Source organism: Rhodamnia argentea, chromosome 4 (assembly GCF_020921035.1).
Source record: "Rhodamnia argentea isolate NSW1041297 chromosome 4, ASM2092103v1, whole genome shotgun sequence".
Taxonomy (NCBI): domain Eukaryota; kingdom Viridiplantae; phylum Streptophyta; class Magnoliopsida; order Myrtales; family Myrtaceae; genus Rhodamnia; species Rhodamnia argentea.
In genome coordinates this window covers 24630380-24651609 of record NC_063153.1, presented here as the reverse complement: position 1 = coordinate 24651609, position 21230 = coordinate 24630380, and the positions used below count along the sequence as shown (strand labels likewise).

General features: G+C 39.3%; 4 protein-coding genes across 7 annotated transcripts; 1 reads left to right on the top strand and 3 right to left on the bottom strand.

Annotated features, from left to right (window-relative positions):
- Positions 1–492: 492 nt before the first annotated feature.
- On the bottom strand, positions 493–4205 carry LOC115725808 (F-box/kelch-repeat protein At1g55270-like). The gene is made up of 2 exons (XM_030655430.2): positions 3252–4205; positions 493–2193 (listed from the first exon to the last, which is right to left on the bottom strand). The coding sequence occupies exons 1-2, from the start codon at positions 3288–3290 to the stop codon at positions 934–936; spliced, it is 1299 nt and encodes a 432-aa protein (XP_030511290.2). The 5' UTR covers positions 3291–4205; the 3' UTR covers positions 493–933.
- Positions 4206–12598: 8393 nt separating this feature from the next.
- Positions 12599–13860, top strand: LOC115725810 (glyoxylase I 4-like). Its single transcript, XM_030655432.2, has 3 exons — positions 12599–12883; positions 13063–13168; positions 13402–13860. Exons 1-3 carry the CDS (start codon positions 12720–12722, stop codon positions 13591–13593), a joined length of 462 nt encoding a protein of 153 aa, XP_030511292.1. The 5' UTR covers positions 12599–12719; the 3' UTR covers positions 13594–13860.
- A 1013-nt stretch (positions 13861–14873) lies between these two features.
- On the bottom strand, positions 14874–15197 carry LOC115725828 (MAPK kinase substrate protein At1g80180-like). The gene has a single exon (XM_030655471.1). The coding sequence runs from the start codon at positions 15195–15197 to the stop codon at positions 14874–14876; it is 324 nt and encodes a 107-aa protein (XP_030511331.1).
- Positions 15198–17064: 1867 nt separating this feature from the next.
- Positions 17065–20983, bottom strand: LOC115725806 (zinc finger CCCH domain-containing protein 34-like). 4 transcript variants are annotated; one of them, XM_048277951.1, is made up of 4 exons: positions 20700–20983; positions 20098–20208; positions 17825–19181; positions 17065–17549 (listed from the first exon to the last, which is right to left on the bottom strand). In XM_048277951.1, the coding sequence occupies exons 1-4, from the start codon at positions 20769–20771 to the stop codon at positions 17476–17478; spliced, it is 1614 nt and encodes a 537-aa protein (XP_048133908.1). In that variant the 5' UTR covers positions 20772–20983; the 3' UTR covers positions 17065–17475. The 4 variants fall into 4 exon arrangements, with proteins under 4 accessions (XP_048133908.1, XP_048133910.1, XP_048133909.1 ...); XM_048277953.1 differs by lacking the exon at positions 17065–17549 and adding an exon at positions 20408–20519 and having other exon boundaries at positions 17700–19181; XM_048277952.1 differs by lacking the exon at positions 17065–17549 and having other exon boundaries at positions 17700–18081; positions 18115–19181.
- Between the last annotated feature and the right edge of the window lie 247 nt (positions 20984–21230).

Below are 21230 nucleotides of genomic sequence, written 5' to 3'. Positions count from 1 at the left end.
TCAAAAGCCACTTGATACGACGAATTAGGTCCTCATGCACTGTTTCGAGACTTTTAAGGTTCTGTTGCTTATTCCACTGACAATAGAAAGGGCAAAGAACACCTCGAGTGTCAATATTTATGTACAGTATTCACTTTGGTACTAATATTCTTTTAGGATCACTTAAGTGCCAAATCGAAGAAAAAACGTTTACTTTAGTGCTAACGGCAAAAAATTCCGACGACCTCACCGAAATTGGCATTTAAATAATCGTTTTAAAAAAAAATTGACATTTAAGTAGTTCAAAAGACGAGCGCTTTAATATCAAATAGGAGAAAAAACAATCATTTTAATGTCAACGGCAAGAAATTTTGGCAACTTCATCCGAGTTAGCACTTAAATAATCGTTTTGCAAAAAAATTGGCACTCAAGTGATTAAAAAAAATATATATTGATACTAAAATTAGTACCGTACACAAATATTGGCACTTAAGGTATCCTTTTGTCTAATAGAGAGGGTAGAGATCTCCACAATGCACTCCATGAACCACATACACTGGCTCCGGACTGCTTTCGACGATCAGGTGAAACCAGTTCACATCATATTTAATAACCTGTGTGGAACAGGGAACATAAACAAGGTCTACAAAGCAAAACCCAAAAGTCGAACAAGCTACAAATGAGGTCTCATCACTTGATCCCCATCTCTACCCGAAGCCCAGCCATGTATCTTCCAAAATTTCTTTTCCTAGCCCCGAAAGGTAAACATCCATGCAAAGATATAGCGACTCTAAAATGGGACATTTGAGCTTCAATTTGGATCGTGCATCCGTTTAACATCGTCAAATCCGATTTTGACAAAGCTTTTGGCCTCATCTGGATGCAGTTCTATATCGCCGCGGCAAGAAATTTCTGAAAATACATAACCATGGAACTGAGTTTAGCGTACAGTGTCTAGGCTTGAAGAACCTGGCAGTGAACAATGTGACTTTTCAGGCGGTTCCTCCCAGCGAGGTTAGACCAGAGATTCGTGACCATGGTCCTTAATTGGCTTTTTCCTGCTATTGTTTCCCACAAATGTTCAGCAGTTGCACCCCTGCCACCATCAGATTTCGAAACATCGACGACGGAAATGCTCATGTTGTTTCTGATAACACACAGTTTCCCATTGAGGGAAACGAGCGCAGCCGCTTCTAGAGCCTGCGAATTTCCCAAATGCATCTTACTGTCAATGTGCTTGCTCCAAGAATCCGTCACTTCATCGTAAACCCTCAATTTGCATCCGTCCTTGCAATCCAAAGCATAGAGGTCCCCGTTAAAGGAGACACTAGGGTTTCTCCAGCCGGTGACCATTCCATTGTACACTGGGAACCAGCTATCCATCTCCGGTTGGTAGACCTCGCTAAGAACCTGCCGGTGTGACCCGAGCCCCTTCAGATACCACTTTCCATCGTAAACGACGCCAATGAAGGGCACCATGGCCGTACTCATCTCTGAAATGAAGGACCAACGGTTTCTGTTGGGATCATATACCTCTGCTGACCTCATAGTTCGGTGAACACCCTCGTTCTCACCACCAGCTACGTACAAGCAGTTGTTTATAACACATGAACCGAAGAAATGCCGTCTCCGAAGCATATCAGGGGCACGGTGCCATTTATTTGTCCTCGCACTGTAAAAAACCACTCGTCTCATCGAGCCTTTCAGTGGGTCTTTGCCGCCGAATAAGTAAAGGTGGCACCCACTTAGGACGGCACATCCAAAACCTAAAGCTTCAGAGTATTCCTTCGGCACTGGAGGGAGAGGCTGCCAGAGCTGATATATGGGATCAAAAGCATGCCATGAGATCTTCCCATCTCGGTCTCTCTTGATTACGTATACCCATTCTTCTGCAATTCCAAGGCTCTTACGCAAGGAGTAAAAGAAGTTACCGGAAAGAAGCTTGTACCATTTTTTGCAGACTAGGCGGAGCTTACAGTGTTCCACTCGTGGTACCCTAATGAGGCATGCAATGGCCAGGTCATCAGGTAGGCCTGGAAGTAGAGGGGATTGATTCCGGCTTCTATCTCCTCGTGCGGGCTTGTTCCTTGTTGGATGAATGGATGGTTTGATGTCAGGCTGGAGACAGAGCTTTGTTCCAGGTACATACCTTTTGGCCCCAGCAACAGTTTTGAGACTCGCATCAACTCTACAAAGGCACGCTGTCGAATCAACCTGAACACATACAGGCGAATAGTCATTAACATGTTCAGCCACTCTAAGTTATAGGACAGAAATTCTAGATCATTTGTATATATGCATTATGAAATGCACACAACATCCATAATATGAAATGCGCACAACATCCCAAACCAGTACGCATAATCTACTCTATCGATTAAGATCAAGTTACTAGAAAAGGTGATAGACATGACATTCCCACAGTTTCTCAACAAGAGAACCAGAAGTGACTCTTCTGAAATAACAGTTCCCAAATTCTTGTAAAAGTGTTAGAAATTTTTTTTTTTTTTATCAAAATAAAACTGTTAGAATGAGTGTCCAACATATGCAATATCTTACCATGTACCCAAACTTTATGCTGTAACCAACGTTTGTCAGGAAGCAGTAGCATAGTAATGGTCACCCCTTGAAAGGAGAAAACCGGGCATCTTTCAAAGAGAAGAAAGACTACAGCTCCTAAACGACGGTGCCAGAGTCCAGCAAAACGTCACTCTTTTATTGCGGTGATGAAAAATATCAGGATCAGATTTAGGAACTATCTCCAAGACAACTTGAAGTAGCTAGATTTACATGAAAATTAATGAACTTCCATTTCGACATCAGTTTCCATCAACAACCAAACTAGGCAAGAAAATGGCATAATCTCCAAGACAAGTTGGACAACGTACAAGCTATGCACTCAGCCGACAATTTCGATTTAGTTTTCCAAGGACATTCCAGTCAACAGCAGCAGACTGGTCGCACTACACATGAGAATCACATTACAAATCATTGCATTGAAACCCACAGTACAACATCTTGAACAACTCCAAGGCTCAAGTAGCTTCACTCATTGAACTGCTGAACTAACCAGAGACAGAGAGCTTGCAATGAAGCTCCCACAGAAATGAGAAAGGGGGATCATTACATCTTGCAAAACAACCCCAAAATGCATCAAACTGTTGGAAGTATGCATGAATTCGTGTTGACACAATTAAAAAAGAAACGATTATGCTTAAAGCACGACCAAAATATAGCAAAGAGAATGATGAAAGTAAGAACAAAAATCTTACCAAAGGAGGCTGGATCACCCTATCCATTTCTCTTCTCATGATTTAAAATCCCCACCTCCTACACCAGAAACTCTCACAATCTTTCTCCAATCTCAAACTCCTTCACAATCTTCATTCAAACGAAGAACACTGAGCAATTCCGTTGAAAACAGCTACCCAAGAAACTGAGCTTTCACCATTTCCCCAATTCCACATTTGACTCCAAGTAAAATAAAAGAAGATCAAGACCTTTAAGACCGACGTCGTTGACCTTCTAGAGCACCAAAAAGGCTCCTGATTTTTCCAATATCAACCTTGTAAACTGAAGAACAAGAAACCAACTTAAAGCTCTCACGGAATCTAAGCTCACCGCCGACGCAGGACACACCAATCCGCGGTCAACAAAAGCCGATTCAAGAGACAACGAGTAAAAACCACCTCCGTGACTGCAACCTCAGACGAGAAAAGCTACACAATGGCTCAAGAGGAAGCGACCAAACCACCGAAACCCTCAAAATCTTATCTTCACAACAGAAGAGAAGAGAGGAGAAGGAAAGAAACCCAGGAACAGGAATTGGGAGACAGCCGAGAAAATGGGGGTGCAAAGAAAAAGCAGAGAAAGTGAGGCAAAGAGATCTCCTTTCACCATTAAAATCCTCCTTAGTGGAGTTGAGGGCCCATCAGACATCACACACCTCCTCAACGGCACAACCCACCAAGCACAAGAGGGCAAATTTTCTCAAGAAAACGTAGGAAAAAGAGGAGTAAACCTAAACCACTACCCAGAGAGACAGAGGGAGAGAGAGAGAGAGAGAGAGAGAGAAGGCGAAAGAGAAAGGACACTTGGGCTGGTGGTTCGTTGGACAAATGATGAAGAGCAGATCGCAGGTGTGGATTGCACGATTAGCTTTTGTTGTGTCGAGGGGAAGAAAAGTGGAGGAGGAACCTCAAAAACAAAAGTGCGAAAAATAAAAGAGGGAGTCAAACGTCAAAACTGCAGATTCCCCTTTATCATTTTCTTTCTTTTATTAATTGTGTTGTAGAAAAGAGGGCAAAGATTTATAATAAAGCTCAGTTCAATGAAAGGGGAATTTCCAATTTTGCCACTTCTAGCCTTCCTTGCTTCACTTTTGCCCCCTGTAGATTTCTTTTCATTTCAATTTACCCCTTTCTTCGTTTCGATTAAAAAAGAAAGCAAAACGGCACAAATGGTTCTCGAACTTTGATTAAATATACAATATAGTCCATGAATTTTTAATTTGACCGGTATGATCTCTAACCTTTAACCTAATATGCAATATGATCCCCGAACTTTTAATTTGACAAAATACGGTTCTTAAACTTTTGAAATGTATTCAACTTAGTCACTAAACTTAAATCAATGGAAGGACTATATTAAACATCTTCATATAGTTCATGGATTAAATTGAATATTTTTCAAAAGTTTACGGATCATATTAATTAAATTAAAATTTTATAGATTACGTTGCATATTTAATTAAAGTTTAGGAACTATTTATGTCATTATCCAAAAAAAAAAAGTACCCCCTTCAGTTTTTATTTACCGTAGGCCAAAGGGAAGTTTTGAGAAGAAATTAATGAAGCGGATAATTAAATAGTACAAGAATATATGGCGAAAATCTCTCTAGCTAGAGGCAAATGTCATATTGAAGCACGAAAAGATGATGAAATTAGAAGTAATCGGTTCGAGATTTTTCAAAAATCGGTTCAGATTGACTCGAACTCACGTGAGCTGTCGTTGCACTGCGTGTTGGATTGGAGCCATCGTCCATATTCAACTGAGGTCGTGAGTATAAGCTCGAGACAATGTCTGGTGCAGTAAGTAAGCTCCGATGTTGTATTTACAAAAGGTGAATTTTACTCCAATTTTTGTCGCTTTTACTCACTTTGTTTTCATTTTGCCTCATTTGACCTTCAGAGCGATTCCTCCCCGCTCTGTTTTGCACCATGGAGTTGTCATCTCAGCTTTATTAAGCAGTAATTATAGTCTTTAAGCTCCTACAACTCGAAATATAATTAGTGAGTAATGTAGCTGGTCTAACCTACATTTCAGCAGTCTAGATAAGTCTTTTTCACCTGTGCCTTCAAGCAGCTGTCGACCAAGTTAGGTCTGACTGGTCAAATTAAAAATGATGGGTCGGTTTTCACAATGTTTGATAAGGAGATGATTAACAATTCAACTCATGGTCATTTGATTTGAAATGAACCCATCAATGGGCATCCCAAATTGGAGTGATTGTTCGAAAGCATTCGAGAGAACCCAAATTTCACGAATTTAAATTGACAATTTTTTTCTAATTTTTTTTAATTAAGAGATAATGTGAGGCAGTATTGGATTATCTAATTTAGTCCTATTTCTTTCTAACATGTCTCCCCCCCACCACATGAAAAGTAAGACAGTACTATTTTGTTCAATCCGCCCAAGAAGGGTATTTTCGTAAATTTATTAGTCGATATCCGATCATCGCTAATCTGGGATTAGTGGGGGAGGTCTGTGGGACTTCTTTGTGAAATCAATTGCAGTGATTGGATTATGATAGCCACCTTGCCATCCCATCAATTGTTCTCTCCCTCCCCTTTTTTTGTTTGGTTCCTCCAATATTTATTGATTTAATCATCACATCAAAGTTGATTTGGATATTATTCTATGGTGCTAATGTTGTTGCTATAGTATTATTTTATTATATAGTACAAGGAATATAAGCTCATGATGCAACGTTTTTTGTCTAGGGGAGTTGGGTAAAGCCCATCACAAGCTTGAATCATTTTGGTGCATGAAGGGGTCGATTTCAACCTCCTATTAAGTTAGTAACTTCGATTTGATTCGAGCTAGTTTGACAGGAAACTCAATTGTCCGAGCGACGTAACATATGTAGATCGCTCTTGGAAGTGAATATTAGTAATGTGAAATTACATGGACGGATAGGATAACTTGAATTGGAATGTACCTAGTTATGCATTTCTTTTCTTTTCTTTTCTTTTTTTGGTCCAAATGAGTTTTTCATTGACATGAAATGGATTTTGGCAAATGAGAACGGGGTAAATTTGTAATTGGACCATGAATTAGTCATGGATTTTGCTAGGGGTGTTAAAATTGAACCAAACCGCTAACCGAATTGAATTGAACTAAATTGCAAATTTCGTGCATTTTGGTTCGGTTCGATTTTCGATTCAAGAAATTGAAAAATAATTTTTTTTTCTAGTTCGATCATTTCGGTTTGGTTCGGTTCAATTAACCAAATCGTCTTGAAAGTCTCTAAAATAATCATTTTTTTAATTTTTAATTTTTCTTTCTTTCCATTTTTTTCTCTCTTTTTTGGGCAAAGAGCAGAGGCAGCTGCGGCCACTGGCGGACGGCTAGCCGGGGTCGTCGACCCTTAATTGTGGCTGATTGGTTGAATGAAAAAGGAAAAAAGAAAAGATAAGAAAAGAAAGAAAAATAAAAATAAAACTTGAAAATTGAACTGGATCGAACTAGATTTTTGGTTTAGTTTATTTTCAGTTTGGGGCAGGATTCGATTCGGTTCAAGCTTGCATCCTAATGGTTCGATTAGGTTCAATTTTTCACGGAACCATTGACACCCCTAATTGACCCGTAATTGACATCTTTGGTCAGCATCAAACCTTAAATAGGGTAATGTGTGATTTTTTTATTATTATAAATTTATTAATATTTTTATGTCCATAGTGATTTACGAGCATAGACACCAAAATGTGGAAGAGTAATTCCTATTTGTCTTTTTATAAACTTATCAATTTGTTTATGTCCATAGCAATAGGTGGCGAATGGTGGCTACAACTTGTAGAACGCTATTTTATTTTTCTTTCTACAATGACTTATTAGAATTTTTTCTTTCAAACATGATGGGCAGTTCTCATCCCATTTCATCAAATCCTACCCTAATCCTTCTCTTAACATATGAGGTGAAAACACAAAAATAAGTTTGTGGGTCATTAGGTTTTAACTTTCAGTACAAGGTGGAAATTGGCAGGCAATTCAAATTTTCCATCTTCGTGATAGTGAAGTTCCCTGGTATGAAGTCAATGGAGAAACGTATGAGTTTAGAATTCTAAAGCGCGTGGTTCGTACTTAGAGGCCAAGAAAATAACAATAGAAAAACGTACTCTATTTCACAACAAAATGCTGTAGGAGCACAATTCTTTTATTATTAACTGAATCGAAAATGGAACTAAACTGAAAATGCATGAAATTTGGGTTCGGTACGGTTCGATTTCGATTTCGGTTCGATTTTTCAATTTGGTTTGACACTCCTAGTTTATATATTTATTGATTTATGATATGTTTGTTCTATGAAAAATGAATGATTTCGAAAATATTTTCTTGAAAATAATCACTTGTATCGTTTACAAAAATGAATGAAAAATAAATATCTTCATTATCCGTAAAAATGTTTAGACATAAATGTTGTTAATAATGAACATTTTTTATTGGTTAATTATTTCAAACGATACAACAATTACGACAAAAAAAAAAAAAACCGATACAAAAATTACTTCTATGAATGAAAATATTTTGAAAATTTTTTATTGTTCTCGAAACAAGCGGAGCTTTATTTATTACAATTTCAGCTCCAATCGAGCAAATTTCAAGCAGAAATTATGTGAGTTAATTATGACAAAAATGGGTTATATTTGAATGCAATGCTTGTCAGCATGTCAAATGTGAGACTCTTTCTTTCTTTTGTCCCACAAAATAAGTCGCCCACTTTGGACGGTGTTTGAGCAGCGACCCTCCTGTCTTCGTTCTTTTGGATTCTTCTAATTTTCGTTCGACTCCAATTTATATGAGGTGATCCGAAATTGACCCGACAACAACTATTCTTGACTGCAATTTTATTTTTTTTTGGGTGAGATCTTGACTGCAATTTTATTGCCGACCATACAAACAAATAAATGTGGCAAGTAAAATTATATTCGACATCGCGGTTATTAGAGACAAGTTGTTCTCAATAATTGAGGACAAAAAGGGATATCTAAATATTTCTCTTTCATGAATGCGTAATTCATGTTTTAAATATCTTATTTATGTGATTAAGGCTCCGTTTGTTTCGCAAAATTTTTTTCACAAAAAATAACTTTCAGAAAAATATTTTCCCAATTGTGCGCCGTCCGTTTCACGGAAAATAGATGGGTCAAGAAAAATATTTTTCATTCATGAAAAAACACCTTCAAAAGTGGGGAAAATAATTTGCTCTTCATCTTTCCTCCCCCCATTTCTTTTTTAAATTTTAAAAAAATTCGAATTTTTAATAATTTTTATTTTTATTAAATATTTAATTTTTTTCATTTTCATTTTAATTATTTTTTATTTTATTTTTTTCCTTTTTTTTCTTCTTCCTCAGTCGCCTAGAAGAAGGGAAAATAGAAAAATAAAAAAAATACAACTTCAACAAATAAAAAAATAAAAATTGGAATTTTAAAAAAATAAAAAGGAAAAATAAAATAAAAAACTATTAAAAGGATTCCATGGTGAAAAATCAAATCAATTTTCCGTATTGAACGACTGAAGATATTTTCTAGTTCAGTTTTAAATTTAAGTCGAACACTGAAAAATATTTTTTTTCTTGGAAAATGATTTTTTGACAAACACTTTTTGAAAAAAACTAATTTTTCGCGAAATGAGCGGAGCCTAAATACTTAGAATTTCCATGTGTTTTGCATTTTTTTTAGAAGGAAAAACAAATAAAACTAAAAAGGGCAAGATAAACCCATTTGGGTAATTATTGTTCTCTTCTCTAGTAATTTCGCTTAACTCCATCGGTTTACTCAGCTAAACAAGCACATTTGAGGAGCCATTTCAATTGAGAGCGCCCATCTCTACCGAAAATAAAAATAAAAATTGAGAGCACCCATGAAAATGCCATTTATCCTCTCCAAAGCAACTCCCTATTTGTAATTGGTCCCCATTTTCACGGTGGAAGAATATTTTTTTAAATGATTGTTTGAATTCTTTGAAACAATTAATCAATAAAAATATTTTCACTATCAGCAATAATTTATGTCTATACATTTTTATGTACGATAAAAACATTTTTTATTCATTCATTTCTATAAACAATACAAACAATTACTTTTTATCAAAATACTTTCGAAATCATTTATTTTTCGCTAAATAAACGTATCAATAAATTTTATTTGTTTGACCCTCTCTTCGTCGTTCCTCTCATGTTGTACAGATAAGAGGCTGGGAAAAAACCAAAAACGGCCCCAAGTACTTTGACCTTGTCATCGGCGTTTTCGTGGGGTTTTGATTGATTAATTTTCTAAATGAGAGTCACTTCTAATCCACTATTTAAAAAAAAAAAAGAAACAGAAAGCAAAATAGGACAAAGTTGGTGCCGCCCTGCATTTACTCCTGAAATTGAACTGGTCAGCCGTGATCCATTCCACATTGATGCTGACTCAAAAGAGATTGATAGACACACATTTATTTGCTGGTGGATTATCGTTTACGAGAATTATTAAACGTTTTAGGACTGAATTGATAAAAATATAAAAAATTTATAAGTTATTAAATAATTTTTCCCTTACTTATATGGCGGCTATATTTGCGGAGAAAGTACCGAAACCTTTTCTTGCAACGCGGAGAAGACCCTTCTTGCAAAGATACAATGTTAAGTGGCCCACCTAGGAACAAAATTTTAAGGAGACTATGTTATAATGTATAATGATAGACATGTCTGGAAATTGGAATGCTAAGGGAAGACCATTATATGGCTCTATGAGTTACCTCTAGTAATTAACTTGTATTATACATATGTGTGTCTACATATATACAGAATGCATTAAATATTTGTCACGGTAAAGATTGCTATCAGCACCAACTATTTTTGTCCTTTAAAGTCATTCACATGCGGTAGCTGTAGATGTAGATGTAACGTAGGAAGCGGGAAAATGACCTCCTTGATTCCAATGCCGCCGGCGGTCCACTGCCATTTGTTTGACGCGAACGATGGTCCCGGATGGCGCTAGCAAATATGTCAGCTTCGATCCGTTAGAATCGGAGACGAGAGTGATGTAATTGGAAAAGGTTTTGTAAGTCTGAGGATTTGATGGGTGTACAGATCAAGAGTTCGAGAGCCACACGTTAGGAAATATCGGGCAAATTCAACCTGAATAGCCAAGGTCCGACAAATTTTCTATCTAATGTTTTATAGTTTTTTCAAAGTTTCCTTTTTTTTCTTTTTTCTTTCAAGGGCATTAGAAGAACTTCGATCGTCGATAATAGGCCTAGCCCTGCCCCATTCATTAGGTGTGCCCTAAAAGATGGACAATGATAAAATCGTGCAAAACACGCACACGCTTAGGGACTTTTGATTAATGTCAGACTTCTAACGAGCATTGGTCAAACTTTGACCATGGCTGCCATCTTTCCCATGTTCTTAAAGGACAGGCGCCTCCTAGTAGTGCATGGAAAATCATAGGATTAATCAAACCCCCTAGTTCTAGATGTTCTATCTAAGGGGGACCAAAGCCCTCGAAGAAAAAGGGATAAACGTGTCCTTCGTTTGTTTTACTAAAAAATAAATGATTAAAAAAATATTTTCTTAAAATTTTGATCCTTTGTATTTTTTAGAAAGAAGTCGCTAATCTTATAGTTTGACGAGCACCGTCGGTTGTTTATAATCACACGATTTCCTAATTCATGAGTTCTTTATGTAAAACATACGGTAATGGTGTGTAGATTTATGATTGAGAGTTGAGATTGTACTGTCCCTCACGGTATTGTCAAAGAAGTATTTCCCTTCTTAGAATAATTAGTCAATAGAAAATGTTTTCATCCTCGACAAAAATTCTATATATAAATATTCTTGCAGACGACGATCTCTTTGTTCATTCTATGCGTCCTTCCTTCTCAATGCCCAAGCATCCATCCAATGCATTTTTTTTCGATCTTCTACCCTCTTGCTTCGCATAGGCTCCACAAGCTTCGGTGCGGTACATTGACTCTTCCTACTTGTTTTGGACAGGTAGTTGGGGGCGATTTCAAAAATCCAAGAGTTCCATTTTCCTTCTTATTCATTAATCGGAAATCAACATAAATCGAATTTTTTGTCGCTGTATTTTTATAAGTGATATGAGCAATTATTTTCAAAAAAATATTTCCTAGATTATTCGATTTTTGAGAAATAAAAGGAGCCTCGGAAAAGAAAAAACTCATTCGAGGGATCGCGCTTTTTGACCGATGGTTTAAAGATCAGCAATTGATTAGCACCGATCCAATGGATTTGTGCTTTTTGACCAGCCATAAACATTTTTCATTTTTGTGGGACTCGTTATGCTAGAGTCTAGACGATGAACAAAACCCTCGTATCAATAAATAATGAAATTTACGCTGAGGTCTACGCTGTATCCGATATGAAATACGGTTCCGAGGAGTTTTTCAGTGAGGCTTCCATTGGAATTAAACTGGTCTCCGACGAAAGACGATGGGAAATGAATTAGCTCGCGCCGAAGAGGAAAAATTAGCGCAAGTATTTACATACTTTTGGTAGCGCCGTTCACACAGTGTGTGTGACGTCCTTGGATTAACTCAGATAGATATTGTCTAGTTTGACTCGTCCCATATCAAGCTTTATAGTTTTTGCCTTTTGACGTACATGTGGTCACCTCTTTAGGAGGTCATCTATCCTAATAGTGCTCTTACTTGAGCACTTGTAAGCATCGCCATTACGTTAAAAGATGCCTCCTCGAGTTAATTTTAGTTTTCACATACATATCTTAAAATTGCTTTTTTCCTATTTGGTGCACAGCTTGCTTCATTCTTTCCTCCTTCGCCATTTTAGAAGCTTATCGCGAGCCGCTCCTTATCCGGGCTCTTTGTCCCGTATGAACACTCCTCGCCCCTCGTCATGCTGCGTCGTTATAGTCTGCCGGATTATCCGCTGAAGCAAATGAATATCCACCGACATGATCGTTAGAGTAAAGACAGAGTGCATCTTCAAGTGTATGATGTACGTAGCTGCGCCATGCACGTCAGTGAATAAGAACCTGCTGGGAAGCATGTCGTCTGTTGGTGTGCAATAGCTGTGACCGGTGATTCATTTTTGTCAATGGCATCACCTCACGAGTGATTCTGAAGCAATGGATTTCGTGTCCGCAACACAATCATCGTGCTACGACGAAGTTGTCTCCCACCCCAAGTACGTCAATGGAAATCCGCCGACGTGGAGCCTACGTGTTACGGATAATATCTCCACGTGCGTGTTGTATTGTGCGCGTGCACCTTTTCTGTTCCCTCGTTTTCCATCTCCAGGTCCATATTTATACCCTGCAGCCATGGCCTGAGCTCTGATATGTTCTCTCTTAGCTTACAATCTCTCTCGGCATTCCTAAGTTCATCAGAGGAGGATTAAGCTGTCGAAGCTTTTTCAAGTTTCGCGTTCTCGAGTTCTTGAAGTTCTTTCAGTTCGCATCGTGGTCGTTGCAGAGAGGGGGAAAGGAAAGATGTTTAAGGGAAGGATCAGTGAGAAGAACCCTCTGCATTTGAAGTGCTTGAATCACATATCGATGCAGTGCCGATCGGTCGAAGAGTCTATCGACTTCTATTGCAACGTCCTCGGTTTCGTTCCCATCCAAAGGCCCGGTTCCTTCGACTTCGACGGCGCTTGGTAAGAATCGCGATATTGATGCAATAATAACGTAGCTGCATTGTCTTTTGAAACAAGGGTTGAATGAGAAGCGAAGAGCAAGCGCCACGTTTTTCCTTGCGACAATGTTGGTGTCTTGATAGGGTTTAGGATGTGCTAACTGATGTTTTCTTTTCTCCTTTTCCACCTTGCAAATGCAGGCTATTCAGCTACGGAATCGGCATTCATCTGATCAAATCTGAGGACCCAGATGGAATGCCGAAAGTCGGTCGAATTGATCCCAAAGACAGGCACATTTCTTTCCAGGTCATCCATCTTTTTCCTTTCAAATCTGGAGTATCCAAAACATTTCTAGTTATCTGTGGAAATGTATACTACGGCGATGAGCACCGATGTGCGTAACTATAGAACCGAATACTGAGATTTCAACTGGGCGGCATTTGCAATATCGTTATGTTTACATCCAAAGTTTTCAGCAGCAGAAAATGAGACAGTACTGTTGATACAGCCAAATTCTCACCAGTGCTTTTCATTAGCAGTGCGAGAGCATGGAAACGGTGGAGAAGAAGCTGAGGGAGATGAAGATAGAGTACGTGAACGGCCGAGTTATGGACGGTGGCATTGCCGTCGACCAACTCTTCTTCCATGACCCCGACGGCACGATGATCGAGGTCTGCAACTGCGAGAACATCGCGGTGGTCGTGCTCGACGACGACAGAGATGCCATTTGAGGATGCTCACTAGCGAACCGCAACAATGCGGAGCGAGAGCGACAGTACAAACTTATCGAGCAGCGTCTGCCGCAGATTCATCGAGCTGTGGGCGACACCATATGATAATGTAGAAGAAGCAGGATGGAGAGATCATCAGAAGTTGTTATTTTGTAGGATCAATTCGTTCATTCATTTGGTGCACGCGTGCTTTTGGTTTTTGAACTTTTGTTACGTTTGCTGGATTAAATTTTCCCCCTTGTATACAAAGCATGCATGATTGAATTTTCAAAGACTGTGGATGGTGTTTAAATTGACGTAAGGTGCATCGAATTCTCCAAGAAGAGAAACGCCTCTCATTCCGCAAAATTTCGCGCGAGATCTCAAAAGTTGGTCAAAAGATTAGTGATTTTTTTTTTCATATCTTTTTTTTTTTCAAAGGGAGGGAAAGAAAAAGCTATGAAAAAAATCATTAAAAATATTCACGACAGCGCTAACCGTGTTTCGTAGGACCGCCGACATCAATGTTAGCTATTTCTGGCTTAAATTGGCTGGGCTAATTGAATTAGTATTATTACAAAAACGACCGCACTGAATGCGTTGTTTTTGGAAGTTTGTCGGGTTCTTTGTCGTCTGTTTTAGTTGGTGGCATCGCCATTGACTGTATGTTTAATGACGATGCCAACTAGAAAGAAGACGACAATTGCTAAACTATCATATGGTAGGGTTTTCAGTAACCCTTTGTCATCGATGAGAATGCCAGAATTCTCTCCCATAGATTTGTGCAGGACATGAAACGGAATATTTTCCTGTTCAAATTAAATTTGAACTCATTCTGGAGCTTGATTCAAGTATGTATGCGTCACCATAAGCATCAATAGATTGGCAGAAAATTAGCAAAAGCGTCCATTAATCATCCTGAAATTCTCGAAGAACTTGCCTATCGGAAAACTAATATTTCATGCAAAAGACTGGACTAGCAACTATGATGGCTTTAAGTTCGATTATGCAAATATTAAGCGCGTAACTCACTTTCGAACGGTTCGACTAGATCGATTATAATCAACATAGGAATGAAAAAACGTTAGGGAGAATTCACTGGTGAACGTGATCGACAGATGAAGAACGCCTATCAACTCCTGAAACTTGAGATCGAAATTACGAGTGTAATGAAAACATCGATATACACAAATATACAGCCCCGGTCGGAGAGCCAAACCTAGACGCCTCTACGCGTGTCACAAAACCTTATGCAAGACATGCTCACTTATATATGGTTCGGACCACTGTGCATAGTAATCCTATGATTTGCGCTTCTTGTTTCTCGAGTTCGACTGACGGGCAGTGCCTGGTTTGCCAAAAATGCCGCAAAGTCCGCAGCTGGAGACTCTCGGAGACGGCGGGTCCCGTGGCGGCGACTCCACCTTGACGGCATGGCTCGTGTGGATCGATCCGGTGCTCTGGGACGGTCGTAGCTCTCTGTGGCGGCCGACTTTCTGGTCGGCTTGTTGATGGTTACGCTCCGTTTGATTCAATGGATCCCCGGATGAGAACTTGTCGTCCCACACCAGACCCGATGATCCTTGTCTCCTGAACGATTTCGCAGACCTTTGCAAGCCAGCCATCCCTGCTTGCCTGTGTGTTGACGTGTGAGGTTCAGAGCATTCTTTAGGGAGAGAGGATTTTTGGGGTCAAACTATGGTGGTTTGTGCTCTTCTTATAATGCATGCATATAGATGGTGAAACAAAATGACAAAGGAAGAACACGGGGGGAGACAATAAACTTTTTTTTTTTTTTTTGTAACCCAGGGAACCCCCGCACGGCCGACAGTCGGGGAGTAAATCCTGGGGTGACGCTAGCGGAGGACCCACCACCCCGACGCTACGCTTAAGATCCCTAATGACTGCGCTGGGTTTCGAACCCTTTCCCTTCGTGAGGGGAAGAGAGCCCGAAGCCAACGCAGCCACCACAGGCGGTGGTGGGGAGACAATAAACTTGGAATCTACCTTAAGCAAGAAACCAAATTCCAGCTCTGCACGCATTAATTAATGCCCCCATTTGAAACTACATTAATAGCAAAATACTTATTTGAAGTTTAAGATTGCGCAATCAAAACCCTGCCTTTTCTTTTATTGGGCATGTTTCTGACGGCTAGATAGTATCATGGATCATTTTTTGTTTTGCGAAGTTAAATAATTATTTTTAAAAAAGAGGGATATTCTTTTTTTTTTTTTTTTCTTTTTATCCGACTCTAGGCCATAGGCGCGTATTATAATTCGATTAATCTCGTGACATGTCCCGCGAAATCTAATAATTCTTTTACATAGATTTGAAGATATAAAATCACGATTATAAAATGATAAAAGGAAGCATGAAACCATTAAAAAAAAGTTTGATCACTTGCATTCCGGTGTATTGACTTTAGAACCAATTTGCATGAATTTTTTTTTTTTGTGCCATGTAATCTCAAGCGCTGCCTACATATGAATTCCGTCATCTGATAGCAAAATTTGTGCCATGTGATGTGACATGATTCGTACCTCAAATTGTTTCCAACTAAAATCGCTAGTCAAAAGCTTCTCATTCTTCTATTTCACTCTCTTAAACGATTTTGGATCCCGATGGATAACAGTATAACAGTAAAATACTAGATATAAGATCAGATGTGAGTCTTGCATGATTGCTAAATATTTTTTGCCATTTAAAATATTTACGGTTGAGATTACACCGTTATCTTGTTAAGCTGTTAGCTTCTCAATTCACAATGATCTATGCGCATTAATAAGTAAAACTCTATTTTAGTAGTCTTAAGAAAGCTAAGAACAAGAACTAAGAAGTTTGTTAGGTATCGTTGCCAGTAACATCACCAGCTGAGATCGCAATGGTAATATTCTGCATATTCTCTACTCGGCAGTTCGTATCCGGACAAAACAATGGAAATGGTTCTTTGGCCTTTTCACTCATGGGGAATGTGGACCGGATGTTCTGACTTAAGCGAGCACGCGAGCAACTTACCAAATGGAAGACAGCTTGACCCGATCAATTCCATCCAAATTTGGGCAGGAGAATCGTCCAAAAAAAAAAAAAAATCTAAATCTATTGTACTTTTGCCAATTCAATCTTAAACCTTTCAATTTTACTAATTGAGTCCTAAATCTTTTCGCATTTTGCTAATTGAGTCCGCACAATTAATTTTAGCTGAAAATTGCTGACGTAGACACCTACCGTTTTATTTGGCATAACCGATGCTGACATGAAAATTTTTTAATATCATTTTATTATTTTTTACAAAATTTCCATTTTTTTTTTGGGCTTTTTCTCTCATCGGCCGCGAAGGCCTTAGGCGAAAGCACAGAAAAAAAATATATTCAAAAATATAAATGAAAAGATTAGGGATTCAATTGGCAAAATTAATAAATTTAGGATTAAATTGGCAAAAGTGCGATAGATTTAAAATCTTCTCGACAATGTTCCCAAATCTAGCACTAGTGGAGATGGACACAGAGAAACCACCAGACTCGCATCAATCTATTAAAGATTTACTATTCTACAAATAAGGTGTAGGTGTAATTCTTTCATATTCACGAACGGCCTTCAGATGCTCATATAGATATTTGGACGATTCACTGAGCAATCCCTCACAGTGAAATTCTCATCTGATCTAGCAAACATTCAGTGGCAAAGCAATACAGGCATCAAAGGAAGTCGAACATCAATACGTATCCTGTCAATACGAGTCAGCGCAATAGACGTATGTTACCTAGAGGCAAATTCGATACAGAGACGAGACACTTGACAGCAAATAAGCGATTCGCGATAAGCGCTGCACGCAAGATCTGGTAAATTACCGGGTTGAGCTGCTGAATGCTTCACTTAAAGACCATTTTTTCCCAACTTTTCACTTACCAAAAAATTGGAAAAGGGTTCTCATTCATCTTCTGCAGCAACCTCAGAATCACAGCAATGCACAGAACATCTAGAACAACCAAAGCCATACCGTCATTCTTCTAATTCCAGTTTATCGTCAAAGAGAACCATATAAAAGAAAAAAAGAATAGTAGGGATCATGCTTGGCACCACCTCAAGATGTTCATCTTGTTCCATCAAACGATTGCAATTTTTTCTGTTTTTCAGAAAGAGCATTATTTCTATGTTACATATCTGAATTGACATTTCCTTTGTCCTTGAGAAGTTCACTCAGAGGTTTAGGACCCTGGAAATCTGCCGCCAACTTTTTACCAGAATACCCACCTGACAGAACCCGAATCTCTTTAGCTCTCCTCTTATCTTCTTTGATCTGTGCAAGAGTCTTGGGACTGGAAAAAGAAGCAGAGTCCACAGCAGATTGCCGCCACCTTGAAAGTGGTTTTCTTGAAGCTTTGGTTGTTTGAGTCGACCATTTAGGCAGCCTTTTCTCCTTACAGTGTGCCCTAAACTTAACCATTTCTCTGTGCCTGACCCAACCATGCCTTCTAAAGCCATCAGGAAACTTTTCTTTGTCTCGAAATGATTCGATGGCATTCTTCCCTACTAATGCTAATCTCCCCTGCATCCTCCGACCCAGCACAAGCCTTTCCTGTCTATGAACACCCAGATGAAATGAGCCATGCCTTCTAGGTATACGGGAAAATGAACCAATTGTATTGTTTTCCCTAAGGGGCCTACAGAGATCCAAATCATGGCGGTCATCATGTGTGAGTTCCACGCGCGGCATCTCTCTTTCACGTGAGAACATAACATCTGAGGCAGTCTCCCTAAACCGGACAGATAAACTTCGGACATCATTAGAACTACGGTCAAAATGTGAGTCATTGTCAGAATCATAAGTTTCATATTCACATAAATTTTCTGCATCGGAATACATGGGTTCATGCTCAGATGAAACACCCAAATCATAGTCAGAGACATGGCTATCGAAATGCCTATACTGTGGATCAAGTTCCAGGAAACACTTTTGATTACCCTGGACGGCCAAGCTCTTGGATCCGCCATTCACCAGGATATGCGATTCCCAGTATCCCTCTCTCACAACATGGTCTTCCACTTGTCCCTCTGAACCATAATCTGGGTACCTATGCGACCTGCTTTGAGTAAGACCTTCTGCAGTAGGCATATATTCAGACCCAGTTTCAGCATCTTCTTCACATTCAGACACGGAATCCTGGGGAGAGTCATTCAGCTGTAAGCGTTCTTGAATCAATACATTTTGGATTTCTTCCTTATATAGACAACTCAAATTCCCTGCTGCTGGAGAAGTTCCCGACAAATTGAGATGTTCCTCCAGTGGTGCTGATGCAGAATCATCTCTATCAGTGATCCTCCATTCTGACGGTGTCACTTTTGTCATTCTAGATTCTTTACACGAAGATAAATTGGCATCATGTCCATCCCCAGTGGATGCCTTCTTATCTAAGAAAGGAGCATTGTTTACTTTCAATATTTCTTTTGAAGATACCGCGGCACATCTACCACAGTCAGATCCATGAGAATAGGTACAACTGTCACCTTTGTTGCAGAACCCATTATAGTAAAAGTAACAAGGAGTGCTGATCTTATTTGCAGGTGGCATATGTAATTCAGATGATACTTCAGAAAGTTTATCCAGTGGCTGCAAAGGCATCGACAACCAACAAGATAAGTTACAGTACAAGTCAAGTACTAAAAGCAGGTTAGGAAAACCTCCTTTAAGTCACCATCATAAACATAATACAGTATACCACAGAACTGCGAGGGAAAAGGAAAGAAACCCATTCATATATTTAAGATAGCATAAAATTAGTGAAGGAGTCGCTGTAGCACTACAAACATATCTCCGTCCAACCACATCATTTATTATGGAATTCTAATTCTCCAATATTGCAGAAGCAGCAGCCAAAAATACAACATCAGGTACGATACTACTGCAATACCTCAAGAACTCCTTTACTTTCTTCCACAAGTAACATAAGAATTTTGGAAACATATAATTTGCTACCTCAATTTGAACTCTGTATCAGTTTGGTCAATGTAGTTATTGGGGACCATTTCCTCTGTTATGGTGTCATAACCCAATTTAACAATTTGGATTTGGCCTGACCATTTACCCGAGTTAGATAAGCCCATATAAGATATGGCTGACAGATACGAACACGTAAATGTGTTAACCAAGTCTAACTCTCCGTTTTTACCTGAAGAAGAGAAAATGACAGAAAAGATAGCACTCTGAAAAGCAATCTGTTCACCTGTGATCCCCGCTTAAGAAGAGACGTCTAAGCAAAATATCAACCATTTCAAACTCTCTCTAATGAATCATAGCATCAATCAGAAGGCGAACCTCAGAATGTATAGCAGATGCCTCCCTTCACTTCCACAATACTAAAGCAGATGACAAAATGATATCACAAATTTCGTAGAGCTAAACTCAACATATAAAATTGCGCAAAATCGTATTGCTAACTAGAATTGCCAAGAATTTCGAGCATGATATCTTAGAGAGGGATGATGACCGTTTCTTAAAAGAACCAACCGAAAGAAAACGAGCTTACAGGATGTCTGAAGCCACAAGTAGGGTTAAGACAGTTTCCAGCTAACCAATACCAGCAATCCTTTGGGTTCAGCCTCGCGATTTCATTATGACGGTACTCACAATCAAGCCCCTGAAAATGGAAAGCAACATCATATTACTACTGGAACAAACATGAAGGAATAACAACCAGACCACTCGAAACCAGAGTCCTATCTTCTAAAGACTATGGCACGGTATGCCCAATCCTCCAGGCGCTCATCCTAGTAACAACTGAAAACCCCTTCAAAAGGAGCTCGCAATGAACGCGCACAATAACAACATCGACTCACTGAGAAGAAAACAGAAAACAGCGAACAGCGAATCAGCAAGCACTACACACAGCACTACGGCGTCATCCACTCGGATTCGAATATCAACAACTCGATTCACGTAAAAGAAACCCTAGAATCCAGCAACATTAACAGCACAGACTCTCGCCAGCATAGCAACACATCCAAAGCACGGAAAGACGAAAGGCAAAAGCCTCGCGTCAACCGGGAGGAGAACCATCCCACGAGCACGCAGCACAATGCGATCAACGAGAGATCACGAAGGGGGACGATCGAGGCGCGTCGGACTAACCTTCTTGCAGGTGAGAGGCGAGGCCAGGTAGAAGACGCAATCGGTGTTCCGCTTCTGCGTCCCTTCGCTCATTCTGGAAGAGAAAAAAAAAGGGAATCGGCCGAGAGTCGGCCGACGACTCCTCCGGTAGGTAGATGCCTACAGAAGGTTGATGAAGGTCGCAGTAGCAGTGCGGTCCACCTTCTGATCAGAGAACTTCCATGGAGAATCGGGGTAACGACGATGACGGGAGACGAGGTAGAGCAGCAGTTCGGTCGCCGATCGCCGACGAAACGAATGGACGTTTTTGCTTTTCTCGGTTTATTATTGGCTTTAGGGAAAAATTCAAAAAAGGGCCCGAAGTCCTCATGTTTTCTCAAATAAGGGCCCCAAGTGAACACTGTTTCAAAAAAGGGCCCGAAGTCCTCATATTTTCAAAAATAGGGGCCTCAAGTGAATACTATTTCAACTAAGGGCTTGAAATGGCCTTAAAATCTCAAAAAGGGCCTCGATTCAAGGGTATTTTAGTCTTTTTACTTATTTAGTTTTTTT